A 15384-nucleotide genomic window follows, 5' to 3' on the forward strand; every position below is an offset into this window, starting at 1 on the left:
TTTGTTAATTTTAAGAGGAAGTTTTTCCAAATTTTGACATCTTGGTTTAAAAAGGAAAATTATTTGAATGTGGATGTGTGAATTGATGCTTTGAAAAAAATTATTTTTATGAGAATTTGATGAACATAACAAGTTGAACAATTAGAATTCATGTTATGAAGGTTTAATCTTTTGAAATCTAAATTGTTTTAATTTTTGAGGTACTATGAAATTTTGTCAAATTTGGGCAGATTATTTCACAACTTTTGGCACAACCCCCATCCCTGTGTTTTAACTTATGTCGTTTGTTTGTTTTGCAGGTTGAGAACTCACTTCATCAGAATGGGCCCGCAACCACCCCAAGCCCAAGCCCAAAAGCCCACTAACCCATTTTGATATAAAAAAAAAACTAACTAAACCAAACCCAAAGCCCATAACCCATAACCCAAAGCCCATAACCCATAGCCCAAGCCTAAAACCCAAACCCAAAGCCCATAACCCGATAACCCCATTCCCTCCTTCTTCCTCTCGGCATAGTGCCCGACACAACCCCCCCTCTTCACCGTCACCTCCAACACCCACCATCTCAACCACCATTTTCCTTCTTTCCTCTTCTACTTCTTCGCATTCTTCTCCTTTTTCGGTCCTTCCCTTCCATTTCGCCATGCCCGATTCCCCTCTCTCCTTCGAAAACTCCCCTCCCAATCCCTCACACCTTACACCGCAAACCCAAACCACCCAACCCATGAATGTCGACTCACCGGCAATCCATTCTAGTGATGCCCCATTGCCACATACAAGAAGAAAAAAGCGAAGAGCATTAAGCCACACAAATCAACAAGCAGCGCCAAGAGGAAGAAACCCGAACAACCCACACAGCCTTAACCAGTCCCGCCGCCCACTTCCGCCGCACCTAATGTTCGCCGTGGAATCCCAAAATCAGCGGTAAAGCGCCCAGGGAAATCTAAAGGTAACTTCACCATTCCTTAATCTATGCCTACTGCTAAACAATGGGTGTTGCCTACTGCCGAAATGAAAAGAAATAAGACAAGAATCGAAGCTCGAAAAATAGTTCAGACTCGGTATTTGGATGTGTTTACACTTAAATCTTTGAAAATATATGATGAAATGCAGACTTTGTTAGATGATTTAGGTTGGGTGTGATTTGTCCATAAGCAGGAACTGGTTTACCCCACTCTAGTGCAGGAATTTATGGCCTCCCTGTCCACTAGTAAGCATAAATATGACTTGGATAATGACTTGACAATCAACTTTAGATGCCTTGGTCAAGATAGGGTACTGTCTATGGATGATTTTCATCATATATTCGGGTTTCTCACTGATGGTTTGCTCAAAATGCCTACTAGCCGAAGGGATTATAATGGGTATGAATTTTAGCAGCAAATAGCTCCCTCAGCAGGTGTTTTCAAACCGGGGCACAGTAAGGCCTTTAAAATTGAGAGTCACTCCTTGAGATTGCTTCAAAGATTAATTACAAATACAATTTTAGGAAGAGGAACTAGTGTTGGCACAATGTCTTTGTATGACTTATTTTTTCTGTGGTGTGCAAAAACTAGTAAAAAGGCTTCACCTGGTTATTACTTTTGCCGTCATGTGCTCCACCAAACTACTAGGGGTACTGGTAACATTGTGTTTGGAGGCTTGGTCACACCCATTGCACATTATTTTGGTTTTAACCCTCAAGTTCACAAGTGTGCTGCTGTTACAACTGGTTTGCTATATTTGGATGGACCTCATTTGGCCAACCAAAAATTTTGTATAAAAAATGAGGCTACACAGCTTTATGAGATTCCGGCACCAACAGCAACACCACCAGGCTCCCCTACTGCAATTAGCTCCTCCTCAGCATCTGAGAAACCATCTGAGAAGCCTTTTACACAACCTCCATGCCAGGCTCCACCAGCTGCACAACCTGCTTCATCAACTGCTTCTAACATTTATGGAAAATCTCAGTGATGAGATCTACTCTTTTCGGTAAATGACAGATGTCTCTTTTCAAACATTAAGGGATTTAGCTGATATATATTTGGATAGAAGTGCTAAAATGCCAGACGAGTTGAAAGCCATGCGAGCTAAGCTAGAACAGATTGAAACTAACCAGGCACTCATTTTGAGCATCATTTCTCCACAGTAACCACCAAAAGCACCACCACCTCTACAAGATGGCAAGGGCTAAGGAGTTCTTATACATGATTGACCAGCTTTTATTTTCAGTTTACATTTAATGTCTTTATTTTAGTTGCTTAATTAATTAGTTTTTTTTTTAGTAGCTTGTTTAGTTAATATTCTGCTTGTGTTGCTTTTCTTTTACTTGAAACATTGCTTATTCAGTTTTTTTAGTTCCTCATAAAGTACATTTTTCTTTTATATCTTTAGTACTTTGCTCACTTGCTTTGATATGCTACTTCGGATTTACACTTGATGGTTATATTTTTTAGCTTAACTTCCCTATTTCAACTTTTTGAGTTTAATTGATTTAATCGATTACATTCCACTATTTCTTTTGCAATGAGTGCAGCAGCTGTCCAAATTTTATTTAATTAAATTGGCTGCACCTTCAATGAGGTAACAATTCTTATCTCAGCTTGTGTCACTTTCAACACAAGTTGTGCTATCACTTATGAAATAGGGTAATAATTCTTTATGCACATATAGCCAAATTATCCCATTCCTTGCACTCTTTTAACATTGAGGACAATGTTCATTCTGAGTATGGGGGAGAGGGTAAATTTTTTGCAAAAATTATTTTTCCTTTTTCATTTGCATATAGTGACATACTCATTCATTACTTCATACTTGTACATATTCACTTATATACACTGCATATAGCTTCATATATACTTAGCTATGCATACTTAGTTACATATAGGTTGACTATACATTTATACATTTATGCATTTCATTTATTCATTTAAAATTTTTTTGAATTTTTAAACCAGTCTTTGAATTCCATAAGTCACTTATTCAAGCAATCCAACTTGCCTTTAGATGGTTAGTGGAATTAAAGTTCCAACTGGGTACAAAGTCTTAAGCATTATTCTTTCTCTTACTTAATAGCTGAAAATTAATATATTCATCTAGGTATGCAGATTCTGATTAGTTATTTTGAGTTTTGAGTGTCTGAATAAGCCTTTAAGGAAGAAAATGGTCATTGTCGTCTCACCATTCCTAGAACAAGCATCTTAGATCTTTCAAAGCAAAATTTTTAACTTGCATTTGATAAGAATATGATTTAGGCATTCCTTCATATTTTAAACCTCACATTTAGCCTTTACCTACCTTAATTTCATTTCAACCCTTGTAAACCCCCTTGAACCTTCATTCCCTAATTTATTTGGAACCCAAATCATTTACCTAGCCATAAAACCTAAACACTACCAGCTATTTATGAGAATAATATTTTAGCAATTAAGTGCATAAAAAAATAATAATTAAAAAAAAAACTTAGAGGATTGAAACATCTTGAAAAGTGCTAGAGTAATTGTGAAAAGTTGATCGAAAAAAAAAAAGAGGTCACCAAAATATCCCAAAGGTAATTTTGGGTGTGACATGAAATAGGGACACATACAAAATTAAATAAATAAATAAATAAATAAAAGGGTATAAAAAGTAGTCCCTTTATATAATCATTGTGATAGCACTTGAGATTCATTGTGAATTTCTTTCCTCTTGATATATATATATATATATATATTGGATGCACTTTGAGTTTCACGATTAATATTATTCTTATATTTTGTTTTCCTTATTCCCTTTCTTTGTTAACCATAATTTTACCCGATTTGACCTCATTACAACCCTTAAAAAGACCTAATGATTCTTTGAAAAAAGCTTGTTACATTAGTAGAGTTAGATCTTTTATGCTTGCATATGGGTTTGGCAATATAATCTTTCATACATTACTCACCATCTATTCGAGACACATTGGCTATCTATTTCATTTAGGTTTGCTTTGGCACAATTGACTCTTGTAGCTGGTTGGTATTTGTTGCTTGGGTTGATTGGTTAATTATTAGCTATTCTGTAATTGTTGAGAGTGATTGCTTCATTCTTTGTGCTTCGCTGGTGGGAACTTGGAATGTTGGTGGCTAGAGGTAAGTTGGTGTTTTGGATTAGTGATTTTTGAGTTTTCAAAGACTGATTCTATTCCCTTCCAAATGAGTTTTAATAAAAATTTTGCTTGGGGACAAGCAAGAGTTTGAGTGTGGGGGAATTTGATGCATGCATTTTATATCATCATTTAGGTGTAATTTTTGCACATAATTTACCCTTGTTCATAGTTATTATTATAGATATTAACATATATTTAGTCAATTTTATAATTTTTACATTTCTTAGTTTAATTTTTAGAATTTATTTGTTTTGTAGGTTAAATTTGGAGAAATTTGGTGTATTTTGATCAGAGTAGCCATTTGGAGGAAATTAGAGTTGAAATGCAAAAATTTTTTGAAGTTGAGTTAAAAAATGGCCGAGAGCTTCACAACCTGTAGCACAACCAATTTAGCTTATGTCGCGGGTTGTGTCGATCGTCAGATATTCAGGCCGCAGGTTACACAACCCGCGACACAACCCGCGACACAACCGATTCAGCTTATGTCGTTTTTACTGGAAATGGCTGACGTGGCATTTTCGTTACTCTGATTTTATACCTCACTTTCTCTGGAATCTTTCACCTTTTTACCCATTCTAGGGCAGACCTCTAACCCATATAAAACCTCATTTATCTATTTTCTTTCTAGAAGGAGGAAGGGAGGCATTTTTGGCAAGAAAAGAAGGAGAGAAAGAGAGAAGGACAGCAGCCATTTTCCAGCAGTTGCAGAGGCCATTTTCTGCACTCTCCAGTAGTAGATTCAGCAGCATTCTTCTGGGTTTTTCTATTCCTTAACTTAGATTTTCATTATTTCATCATTTCTACACTTGAGTTTGACTTGAAACTATGATTTGTGAGTAGTTGTTTGAGATTCTAGAGATGGGTTTGTAAATATTGCTTTGTATTGTGGTTTTGAACTGATTTAGTCATTTAAATGAGGTTTGTTACATTTTGATTTTTTACTTGTGAGCTTGTTGCCTTGCTTGATGAATGGGCCCTCATTAAGTTAAGTTTTAATCCTTAATAGATGGACTGAAAAGTGAATATTTGGGATAGATAATCTTGCAATAAACTTAGTTTTCTTGGTGTTAGAGATAACCTAAGAGGATTAAGGGGACTTTCCAAAATCAATTAGAGCTTTAATTGGGTTTTTGTTAAGTTTGAAATACCGTGAAAACAGGGTTTGATTTAATGAATACCAACTTTGAAATGCTTGAAAAAGGTTTCAAAGAATTAAGAATTGATTTCCCTCAAAATTGCAATTCTCATATGTTTGGCTAAATTAGGGATAAACCACATGTAAACAATATGGAAAATCCAATCTCTAGAATCACTTTAATTTTTATTGAATTTAGATTTAATTCCTCCAAATTTCATAAATAGAAATTTCAAATTAAATTTTAGTAATCTAGTTTAATTAATTTAGTTAATTGTTTGACTTAGTTTAAATTCCTCAAATACCAATTTTAATTTTAAATTTCATTTTTAATATCTTTAAATTTTACCATTCTAATTAGCTTATCCTTTTATTTCCAATTTAAGCACAATTTCCTGTGGGATCGATATCATTTTTAAAATTATACTACTGTGACCCGTGCACTTGCGGACACACTATCAACAAGCTCTGTTTAACTAGTTGATAAATAATTTCAATTTAGCAACAAGAAACTTCAGCTCTTTCCTTTTTTTAGTGAAACTTTAACCTCCTGTGATAGGCAAGTTATGGGTAAAAATCATCTTACTATGATTCAAATCTGATTAATAACTCTAATACTTGAATTCTTACTAAAATTGATTAAAACTCATCATAAACTACACATGTACAATTCCAAACACGATTATTATTACCCAAATATTCATTCATTTATTTATTTACATAAATGGTTAGGATAAAGCATATTAACAGGTATGGATCAAATCAAGTAGTCGAAAATACCTTCGGCACTACCATCCTTAAGTTTCACCATCCACTATCAATCTTCTCTCTCTCTCTCTCATTCTCTTACATCCTTTCTTCTCTATATTTCTCTCCCTGCGTCCTTGATCGCTTATCCTTCATTATCAGCCACCAACATAGAGGAACATTCCTTAAATGGGTAGTATAATCTTTGCGAACTATTGATTAGCTTATCGCAGACTGCTTCCTCCCAAAGATCAATCACTCCCTTAAAGATCTTAAATTTACAAGTTTCCAATTCTAGCACTACCTTACAATTCAATCCAACGTACGGTTGTAATCTTTGTGTTCACAAATTGTCAATGGTGAATATTTGGTTACTTTGTTTTCTTTTAGGACAAATCTCATAGAAAAATGAGTGAGGATTGACCAGCTTCCTGGTAATTTGTCTCTGGATGTGCTTCAATCATCAAAATCAATGATGGATTATATGAGAAATAATCACACAACTCATCAGAGCCTCCTGGAATTGCAACTCCTTCGTGTATTTGGCGTCTGAAACTGGAAAGACTTCTCGGTGGTCTTCATTATCGATGAGCCCAAATAAATAGAAATCGTCAACAAAATAACGATCAAAGACAACTTTATTTTTGGCAAATAAACCCTTACCCTTCATAGTTGATCACAAATGGGTACTGTAAATCAAAGCCTCCGTTTCCTTTACTGGTCGCTTAATTTTCAATATTTTCTTGTGTTTCTAACATTGATAATTGATATTTCCAGAGATTTTTTGAAAATCAATCAAGGAAATGCCAACATATATGATATCCTGATGGACCGTAGCCTTACTTTCAGTTGAATCCTGCCGCACCCCCTTTCTCATTATTTTTTTTTCTTTTATTTTGTTGAAATTATGTATTATATTAATTTTGTTGATTTCATTGACATGTTGATTTGCAAAAAAATTTTGTTAATGGATTTGTGATAAACTTATTTATGGATTTGCGATTTTTTGTTTTCAAATTACCCAGAAAGTGTAGAAAGAGAGAGAAAACAGATGGGGAGAGAGAAAGCGAAGCAATAGTAATAATGTATATTATTAAAATTAGTTGTTTAATATATTTTAAAAATAATTATTAAAAATATATTTAACTAAATTTTAATATATAATATTTTTTTAAATTTATACAGTTATAAAATAAATCAATAAATATTAAAGTAATAGAATAATTGATTTTAATATATTTTACATATTTATTTAATAAATAAATCAACTTTGAGATATAAACACACAAAGTCAAAAAGTAGTTTAAATAATAAGAGTTTTCTTTGTGCAATGAGAGGCTAAAGGTTCAATTTCCCTCTTCAATGTATATATATATATATATTAAAAAATTTGGTCGTGTTGACCGATTCACCAATTATTTGACCTGTTTACTCAAATCAAACTTAATTTTCAGTCAAAAAGAATTCTTTGTCAGAATTAAACTAATCATTAATTTGATTTCTTATTATACTGATCAGATGATATAAAATTGTAACTTTTATTTTTGGTATTATCAAAAATTTTTCATCTATAATTATGGGTAATTTAAGAGAGAGATAGAGTGAGTGAGAGATAAAGAAGAAAAGGTATGGAAGACGGACGAAAAAAGAAGAGAGGCAGTGAGCGAGGAAACAAACTTAGATTGAGATGGCACTTGACTTAATTTATAAATATTTAATGTTTAAAAGTTAATTTATAAATATTTAATTTTAAATAATTATATATTTAATTAAAATATTTATAAGTGAATAATAAATAATTAATATGTTTAATAAAAAAATATTTTATTATTTTTTTAAATAATAAATTAATTTTATTGACTTAACATTTTATTATAATATTGTCAAAATATATATTTCAATCATATTACAATACAATTTAGTTTTAAATTAAATAAAAAATATTTTATTAAAATTAATAAAAATAACTTTAATTAATCTATTAAAGTTAATGTAGATAATTTATTGCAGGAAAAATAATTTTTTTAACATGAATATGAATATGATAATAAATATAATAAAAATATAGAGTGAAATTATAAAATTGAATGAGGATAATACAATAAGATATTTGATCAAATTAATTTATAAATACTAAAATAAAAAACTTTTCTCCTAATGCTTATTATTATTTTTATTATTTTCTTATAAACATAACTTAAAAACTCTAAACATTTCTTAAATAAATAAGTCTAGCTTAAAAACAAACACTTGGTTTCCTTAAAATCCTTGCTATAATTGAGTTTTTTTTTTTATATAAATTAAACTCAACCTAATATATTTGATTAGAATATATTTAGTTTGGTTATATGTATATATATATATATATATATATATTTTTACAAGTAAGCATATTGTTTTATTTTTTTGAAGCCTAAGAGAAATTTAACATAAGCACAATCTTTAAGCTCTGGTAAATAGAACTCATAAAATGACTCTATTATTGATTTGAAATATTTATCTCAAATTGATCGAATCGAATTACAAAACCTTTAAGATATGAAATTAATTTTTAAAGCTCCATTATGTGTTTTTGTTAAAACTGTATTCACTTATTAATATTAATTTATATAACCTCGATAAAATTATGCATATGATTTAATACATATCAAGATCTAAGTACTTAAAAAAAAAAAAGATTGAAATTGCAAGTGAGAGTAATATAAGACTTAATATCTCTACTACAGAACTCCAGTGTAATGAATGGGTCGAATATTATTCATTTCTCAGTCTAGGATTTTCTCTCTTTTATGTCATTACCTGAAAACCAAAACAACACAAAGAGTGAGATATGCGTCTTAAGGAACTACTTAAAATTATAGTTTATTTATTATTTATTAGTAGGATGTATAAACATTGGAATACATATAATAATTTTTCACATTTTGACATAAACATACAACTGGCTTTATAAAATGGTTTAAAGCCAGATTCAAAAGTCACTAGGGCATGTAGTCTAGTTGTATATCTACATATACAATAGGAAATTAATTAAGTTGTAGAAAGTAAATGGATTGTAAAAACTAGAAATATGTTTACGTACCTCTTTATCCTTATTTCTCAGCATGCCTAAACTTAATTAATGTTGTAATTAAGTAGTTGATAAGTGGTGGCATTAGTTGCCTCTTGATCAAGAAACATTGAGAATTGAGGTGTTGCCTCAACGAAAGATGAGAGATGATGGTTGGAGTTCGATTCTTGAACCAGTGAGCTATATATACCCTGGAATTAATGAATTAGAAAGAAAACTGTACATTTGAAATTAGATGAATAACTGGGAAGAAAGCCTGAATACTTGTGGAGAGGAGTCAAGTTTTAATTATTAGCACTAGCTAGAAGTGTAAGACTAAATTAATTATTAGTATCATCTTTGTAATGAAAAATGATTTCAGTTGAAATATGGAAGTGATAATTAACTAGTGGTGTTGTCAGGGAAGAATTGATTAATTAATACCTTTGGTGCTAGTGTGTTCATGTGGTAGTTCGCTTGAAAGTCGTTGCCTATGCCACTCACAAATTCAAGTTTTGCTGCAAGGAACTGAACATATATGTGTGTAAATGGTGAGTGCTACGAGTATATGTTAGAGTTGAAGAGATCATGATCAGAGTAATTCAATGATGTTATATATATATATATGTACCTCTACTTGATTCTGTAGGGTTTGAACATATCTAATTATTTCCTCCAGTATGAGAGCCTTGCCAGTTATCTGTTGGAAGGAATTGAACAATAACATATCTCATATTAATTCAGCTACACAGTAGCATTGAACCGTCTCCGGGAGCATGAGATTTCTAGTTTGAGCCTAATCAACAGCATGGACTCAAGTAGTACCTGGAAAGAATATTACCTTGTCACACCCAGGAACCAGAGATTGCAACAGCTTCATCCTCGTACTTATTTTCTTTCTTCTTACCTACATATATAATATAAACCCATTTTTTCAAGGGGAAAAAAAAAGGTGTAAAATACTAAAATACACAATTCGCATATATATGTCCGTTATTAAGTGTTTACCCTCTCAGCAAGACTGTGAGGGTCCGTTGCTTCGCCCCTTCTCGCTCTCACATGAACAAAACCTGTCAAAGGCTGTTGGCGAACTTTCTTCTCTTTTCTGGTACTAGTGGAGTTACGTTTTTTCCTATGTGATGATGATTTTTTTGAGTCATTGCAGCATTGTTTCTCACCTTTGCTTTCTATTTCTGATCCCTATCCAAGGAAAAAAAACAATATTATATTTAGCCATATATAACTATTTCATGCAAGAATTGAACTAGCTTGCTTTTAGCTTCTCTACTAATGGACTTCAGTTCAATACGTTAAATTAGAGTCCTCTTCATACTTGTAAGGTTTCAAGATTTAGCCCTGAGCTAAATCTACCAAAAACAAATAATTAATAAATGTACCTTCCAGGTGTCGACGTGCTTTCTCTTTTGCTCCATTAGTATCGGGGTTATCAATGGAGCAACATGAACCCATCCGCTCTCAGGATCAACCATAAATGATGGAGAAGTTGAGTGTTGATTTACAATAACAGGAGAAGCTAGAGTATCAGTGGAAGGGACTTCTGGGTTGTCTGCAAAATGGCTAATTTCATGCAGATTAGGAATCTCCTGTCGATAGTCTTGAGAAGAGCTGGGTTTTGTGATGGTTTCTTTCTCTTGTAAAGAAGAAAAGGTGTTGGTTTTCTGTAGCTGGAGAAAAGGGTCAAGAACAAAATCAGGATGAGAAAAGGCAGCCATTTTTAGGAACTGGGAAATGATCAGATGGTATTGGGAAGAAGACAATATAAAGATGGTTGGAGTGAGACAATTTAGAAAATATATATATATAGGGGAGCACATCAAGTAGCTATTTTTGGCCGATCTTGATAGCCAAATTGTGAAGGTTATAGGTAATTCACCAAATCTGTCATAGAGCGATAAACACGTTCGTGTGATGTCCCCATCTTTTCAATTTGTTGAATTTCAAGCATGCACTTGTCTTATCATTTATGATTGAAACTTTGAAATATTAGCTTCTCTCTCAAGAATCTATGATATAATAAAACAAAAAATAGATTTATGATTTATTCAATGGGTAATTAATGCCTTAGATCCTATAGATTTTTTTTGAAACTAGGGTTAAGGAATGGATTGGAACAACATCTCAATATTGAATAATAACATTACAATAATTATAGATTTAAAGTAACATTAAGCTAACATATTTAAACATAAAGGTAACATGTAAAATAATAAATAATGCATATTATATAATAATGCTGTAAATTAATATAAAAATATTATTAACCATTATACCCAACCCACCTCAGCTCTATAAATTCCAAGCTAAGCAGTCTAAAGTATTTCTGTAGTAATTTGTTTAATTGCATAGAAATTTGTTTCTTATGGTTCAATTGTTATTCCCATACATATTCTTTGCTTTTGCTTTTTAAGATTTTGGGTAGTCCCATAATCATCGACTATTCTTTATTTTGGGTTGCCATTTGTTTCATAATTTTTTTCAAAATCTTGATTTTCCTATCAATACACTTTAAAAGCCGTGAGTCACAAGTCAATATCCACCACCGATGATTTAGCTGGTTTTGCTCTTTCCCAACTTTGAATTGAATCCTGTAATAATTATAATTTGAAATAATTTAGCTGGCTTTAGTCAGCACTCTGCAGTACACACACACACACGGCCTCCATGACGATGACCAACCCAACCAATTACATTATACTCTTGCTGTATCTTGCTCATCCCATGTGGGAAACTTTTTCTTTTTTTTTGACAGATAGCACAACCTTAACATAGGAATAAAAACAAATCTTTACCTTTTATTTTCCTTCCATCCAAACGAAATAAGAAAATATTCCTTTATATATCTTCCTTGTTCATCTTCTTTACTCCTTTCTCACTTTTGTTTCTATACAATGTGTTAGGCATGGTTCTAAATAGCACCAGCAGCAGCAGTTATGTATTTAAAGGAAAATAAATTTAATATTATCATTATACATGCATAATGAATTTTTTAAAGTTACAAACATAGAAACTGTTATGATCATTATGTAAAGTATATTCATGTTTACTATTTAGTTGTATTTCTTAGATTTAAATATATATTCATTAAATTAATAAATTTTTTAATAAAATTTATGTAGCAATATACTGTTATCATTATAATACAGCCGACATAAGCTTGTTTTCGTTATCTGTAATTGTGATCATAATTTAAAACAGCGGCATTAAGACATTATTAATTATTATGATATATTTCTTCAAAATTCAAAACCTAAAAAATTGTGTGATCCACATTGATTAGGTCTTTTTTGTCCTGTTCAGAAAAAAAAAAAAAAAAAAAAACAGCAGGTTAACACCTTGGATTTTAGAACAGCAAAATCAAAATGTTCAAACCCTATATGATTCTTCTTTGACATAATATAAAAAATAGCACAATCAAAATGTTCAAACCCTATGCGATCTTCTTTGAAATGTATGTGTGTATATATATATATATATATATATATATACAACAATAAATATAAAATGGTATATATATGTGTGTGTGGTTGAGCAAGCAGTAAGCACCCAATACTTAGTCAATATATCTAACTAACATGATAAGGACACATGAAACATATGTAAATCTTTTATCACCAAATTAGATTAAGGTTTCCTTATCCTGACATTGTTTAATTTTATCATTCCTCGCATCTTAGTTTACCGTTTTAGCAAGGAACTGTGGCCATTCTGCCATGACTTATTGACTGACAACGTGTCGTAACCTGTGTAGAGTATTGTAAAGTCGGTTCTAATATCATGTGAAAAATAATTAATTTAACAAATAATAGTTAAATAAAAATAAATTAGATTAATTACCGAAATCTCTCATTCCAATCGTGACCGGTGCTTAATTTTGAAACCCCATTTCCATTGTACGGATTCAATGGATGAGAGTAGCTTGGTTGTCTCACGTGTTCTGAGCAGCATCGTCGGTGCGTAAATGAAAAATCAATGTTGAAGAGTTGAGCTCGATGGTCTGATAAGCGTGCTCGAGGATTGAGTCCAGTTGGGACTGAGTGCATCGCGTAGCCCATGCTTACTCGAAAGTGGCGATGAGTCGATAAAGCTATAATTAAGTGAGAATTTTAATGGATAAAGCATTTTTTAATGGTGCTGTTAATCTAAACTTAATTTTTTTTTAATAAAGAATTTAACAATTATTTTATATATATATATATATATATATATAATGAAAATAATAATTATTAAATTCACAACATTTTTTTTAAATATAGGATAAATCATTAAAAAATCAAACATTTATAATTTTTTTCAATTTTAGGAAATTTTTTTAATTTTATTAATTTAATCTCAAATTTTTACATTAATTTCACTTTTAGTAATTAATTTAATTAAATATTTTAATTAAAAAATAATTTAAATATTCACCAACATCATTAATATTAGTCAATCATTTTATTCTTTTTATCATTTTAATGATTAATTTCAAATAAATCAAATAGAAATATTACTTTATTTGATCAAATATTTATATATTCTTTTGAAAGTTATAATTAGATTTATTTTGATTATATTATTTTTTTATCAATAAAAAATTTTAAAATTAATGAAAACATTAAAATTGTTAAATAAATTAATAAAATTAAATAAATTATCTAAAATTAATAATATATAAATAAAAAAATTTGAATAATTTATCAAATTTAATGTTTTTAATTAAATTTATTATTAAAGTTGAAAATAATATAAAAAATTAATAATTAAATTGATAAAATTAAAAGTTCGATTAAAATTAATAATTAAAATAAATATTTTATTTTTTTCATTTAACTTAAATATATACCCTATGTTTAGATTTTTTTTATAGATTGCAAAAAAAAATTTAATTAATCTCTTAATGATTAGCATTAAAATTTAAGAGAAAAAAAAAAGAAAAAGGAAACGATTAATAAGAGGATGAGAAAACGAGAAATCCTTATCCTCCTATAGTGAACAAGAAATTCTTTTTTATTTTATTTTATGGGATATCCACGTGTCTAGTTGCAGTGCGGTATCACCATAAAATTGAGGTTCCCTTTGAAAATCTTCAACTATTATTTGTTATTATTATTATTATTATTATCTCTTGAATATTAGTATTATGTTAAAATTTTATTTTTTAACATATTTATTATTATATTTATTATCATGAATAAATCTCTTTTAATAATATATGATCTTTTCTAATCACAATCAATTATACTAAAAAAAATTCATATTTAGAGGAAAATATAGAATAGTCATGTAAGAAATGTAAATTTAACTTAATTTTGATTAACATATAATTATTTAAAATTTTAATATAATTAATTAAAATTTTATTATTAATAAAATTTTATATTATAATTTTGAAATATAAAAAATAAATATAAAATTATATTATTAAAATAAAAAAATAAACTACATAAAATGCAGATTATCGATAAAGCGATAATAGTTTTTAAAATTAATAAAAGAAAAAAATTAAAAAATATATACTTTATATTTTTATAACAATATATGTCTAGCTTAAAAAAAAAAGGGCCGGAAGGAGGTGGAGAGGCCAAAAATTCATGTGAATTTAGTAGATGAATTCCTAAAACGGGGAAGGTTTCTCCCTTAAACTGATGGCCTGTCAACAAAGCTGTCCATGCTCTTGCTAGGGACGCATTGTTTCCTGATAGCCTTTTCTTGTTGATTGAGCCCTGAAGCTCACTTTCGTGCATTTTCCACGAGGACTCCGCAGTTCAATATTATTTCATCCTCCTCCTTAAAAAAAAAATAAAAAATTATATGGTACACAATTTGCTTACGTCCACATAACCATTTGCTTTCTTTCGCAATGAAAAAATTATGCACAAAGATTACAACTCCCACTCGCTTATAAATATTTTTTTAAAATATTTTTCACATTTTTTTAAGTATTTATTCATCTAAAAAATAATCAATGAAAAATGTATTTTTTTTTATTAAAGGAAAAAATAAATTATTTAAAAAAAAAATAACTTTTTTTAAGTATATGTTATTTTTATGATTTTAATTATTTTAATAAAATATAAATATATTTATATATATATAATAAATATATATTATTAATTTAATATTATAATTAAAAGGATGAAGAGTATTTTTTAAAAAAGTAATTTTTACAAAATAAAGTGAGCTTTATAGTGCCTGTTCTAATGATTAAAAAATTGTAATAATGACCTTTTCCCATAAGTACAAAACAGGCCTGACCCATTACAATTAGAATTTTTAGTCTAAATGGGAGTCATCAGAAGAATCGTATCGACGCCAGCGCGACCGCAGGGCCTTGCATGACCA

General features: G+C 30.0%; 1 protein-coding gene across 1 annotated transcript; it reads right to left on the reverse strand.

Annotated features, from left to right (window-relative positions):
* Nucleotides 1-8708: 8708 nt before the first annotated feature.
* Nucleotides 8709-10815, reverse strand: LOC131178564 (transcription factor BC1-like). Its single transcript, XM_058143511.1, has 7 exons — nucleotides 10440-10815; nucleotides 10051-10242; nucleotides 9884-9949; nucleotides 9674-9742; nucleotides 9487-9570; nucleotides 9076-9254; nucleotides 8709-8792 (listed from the first exon to the last, which is right to left on the reverse strand). The coding sequence occupies exons 1-6, from the start codon at nucleotides 10773-10775 to the stop codon at nucleotides 9108-9110; spliced, it is 894 nt and encodes a 297-aa protein (XP_057999494.1). The 5' UTR covers nucleotides 10776-10815; the 3' UTR covers nucleotides 8709-8792; nucleotides 9076-9107.
* Between the last annotated feature and the right edge of the window lie 4569 nt (nucleotides 10816-15384).

Source organism: Hevea brasiliensis, chromosome 3 (genome assembly GCF_030052815.1).
Source record: "Hevea brasiliensis isolate MT/VB/25A 57/8 chromosome 3, ASM3005281v1, whole genome shotgun sequence".
In the NCBI taxonomy this organism is placed as follows: domain Eukaryota; kingdom Viridiplantae; phylum Streptophyta; class Magnoliopsida; order Malpighiales; family Euphorbiaceae; genus Hevea; species Hevea brasiliensis.

What these genes read in the sequence shown, in the direction of transcription:
- LOC131178564 (XM_058143511.1), bottom strand. Translation starts at nt 10,775, where the DNA reads ATGGCTGCCTTTTCTCATCCTGATTTTGTTCTTGACCCTTTTCTCCAG. An exon ending in TGGTTCCTGGGTGTGACAAG is followed by an intron (nt 9,743 to 9,883) that starts GTAATATTCTTT and finishes TCCTTCCAACAG; the next exon opens with ATAACTGGCAAGGCTCTCAT. An exon ending in CCCTACAGAATCAAGTAGAG is followed by an intron (nt 9,571 to 9,673) that starts GTACATATATAT and finishes ATATATGTTCAG; the next exon opens with TTCCTTGCAGCAAAACTTGA.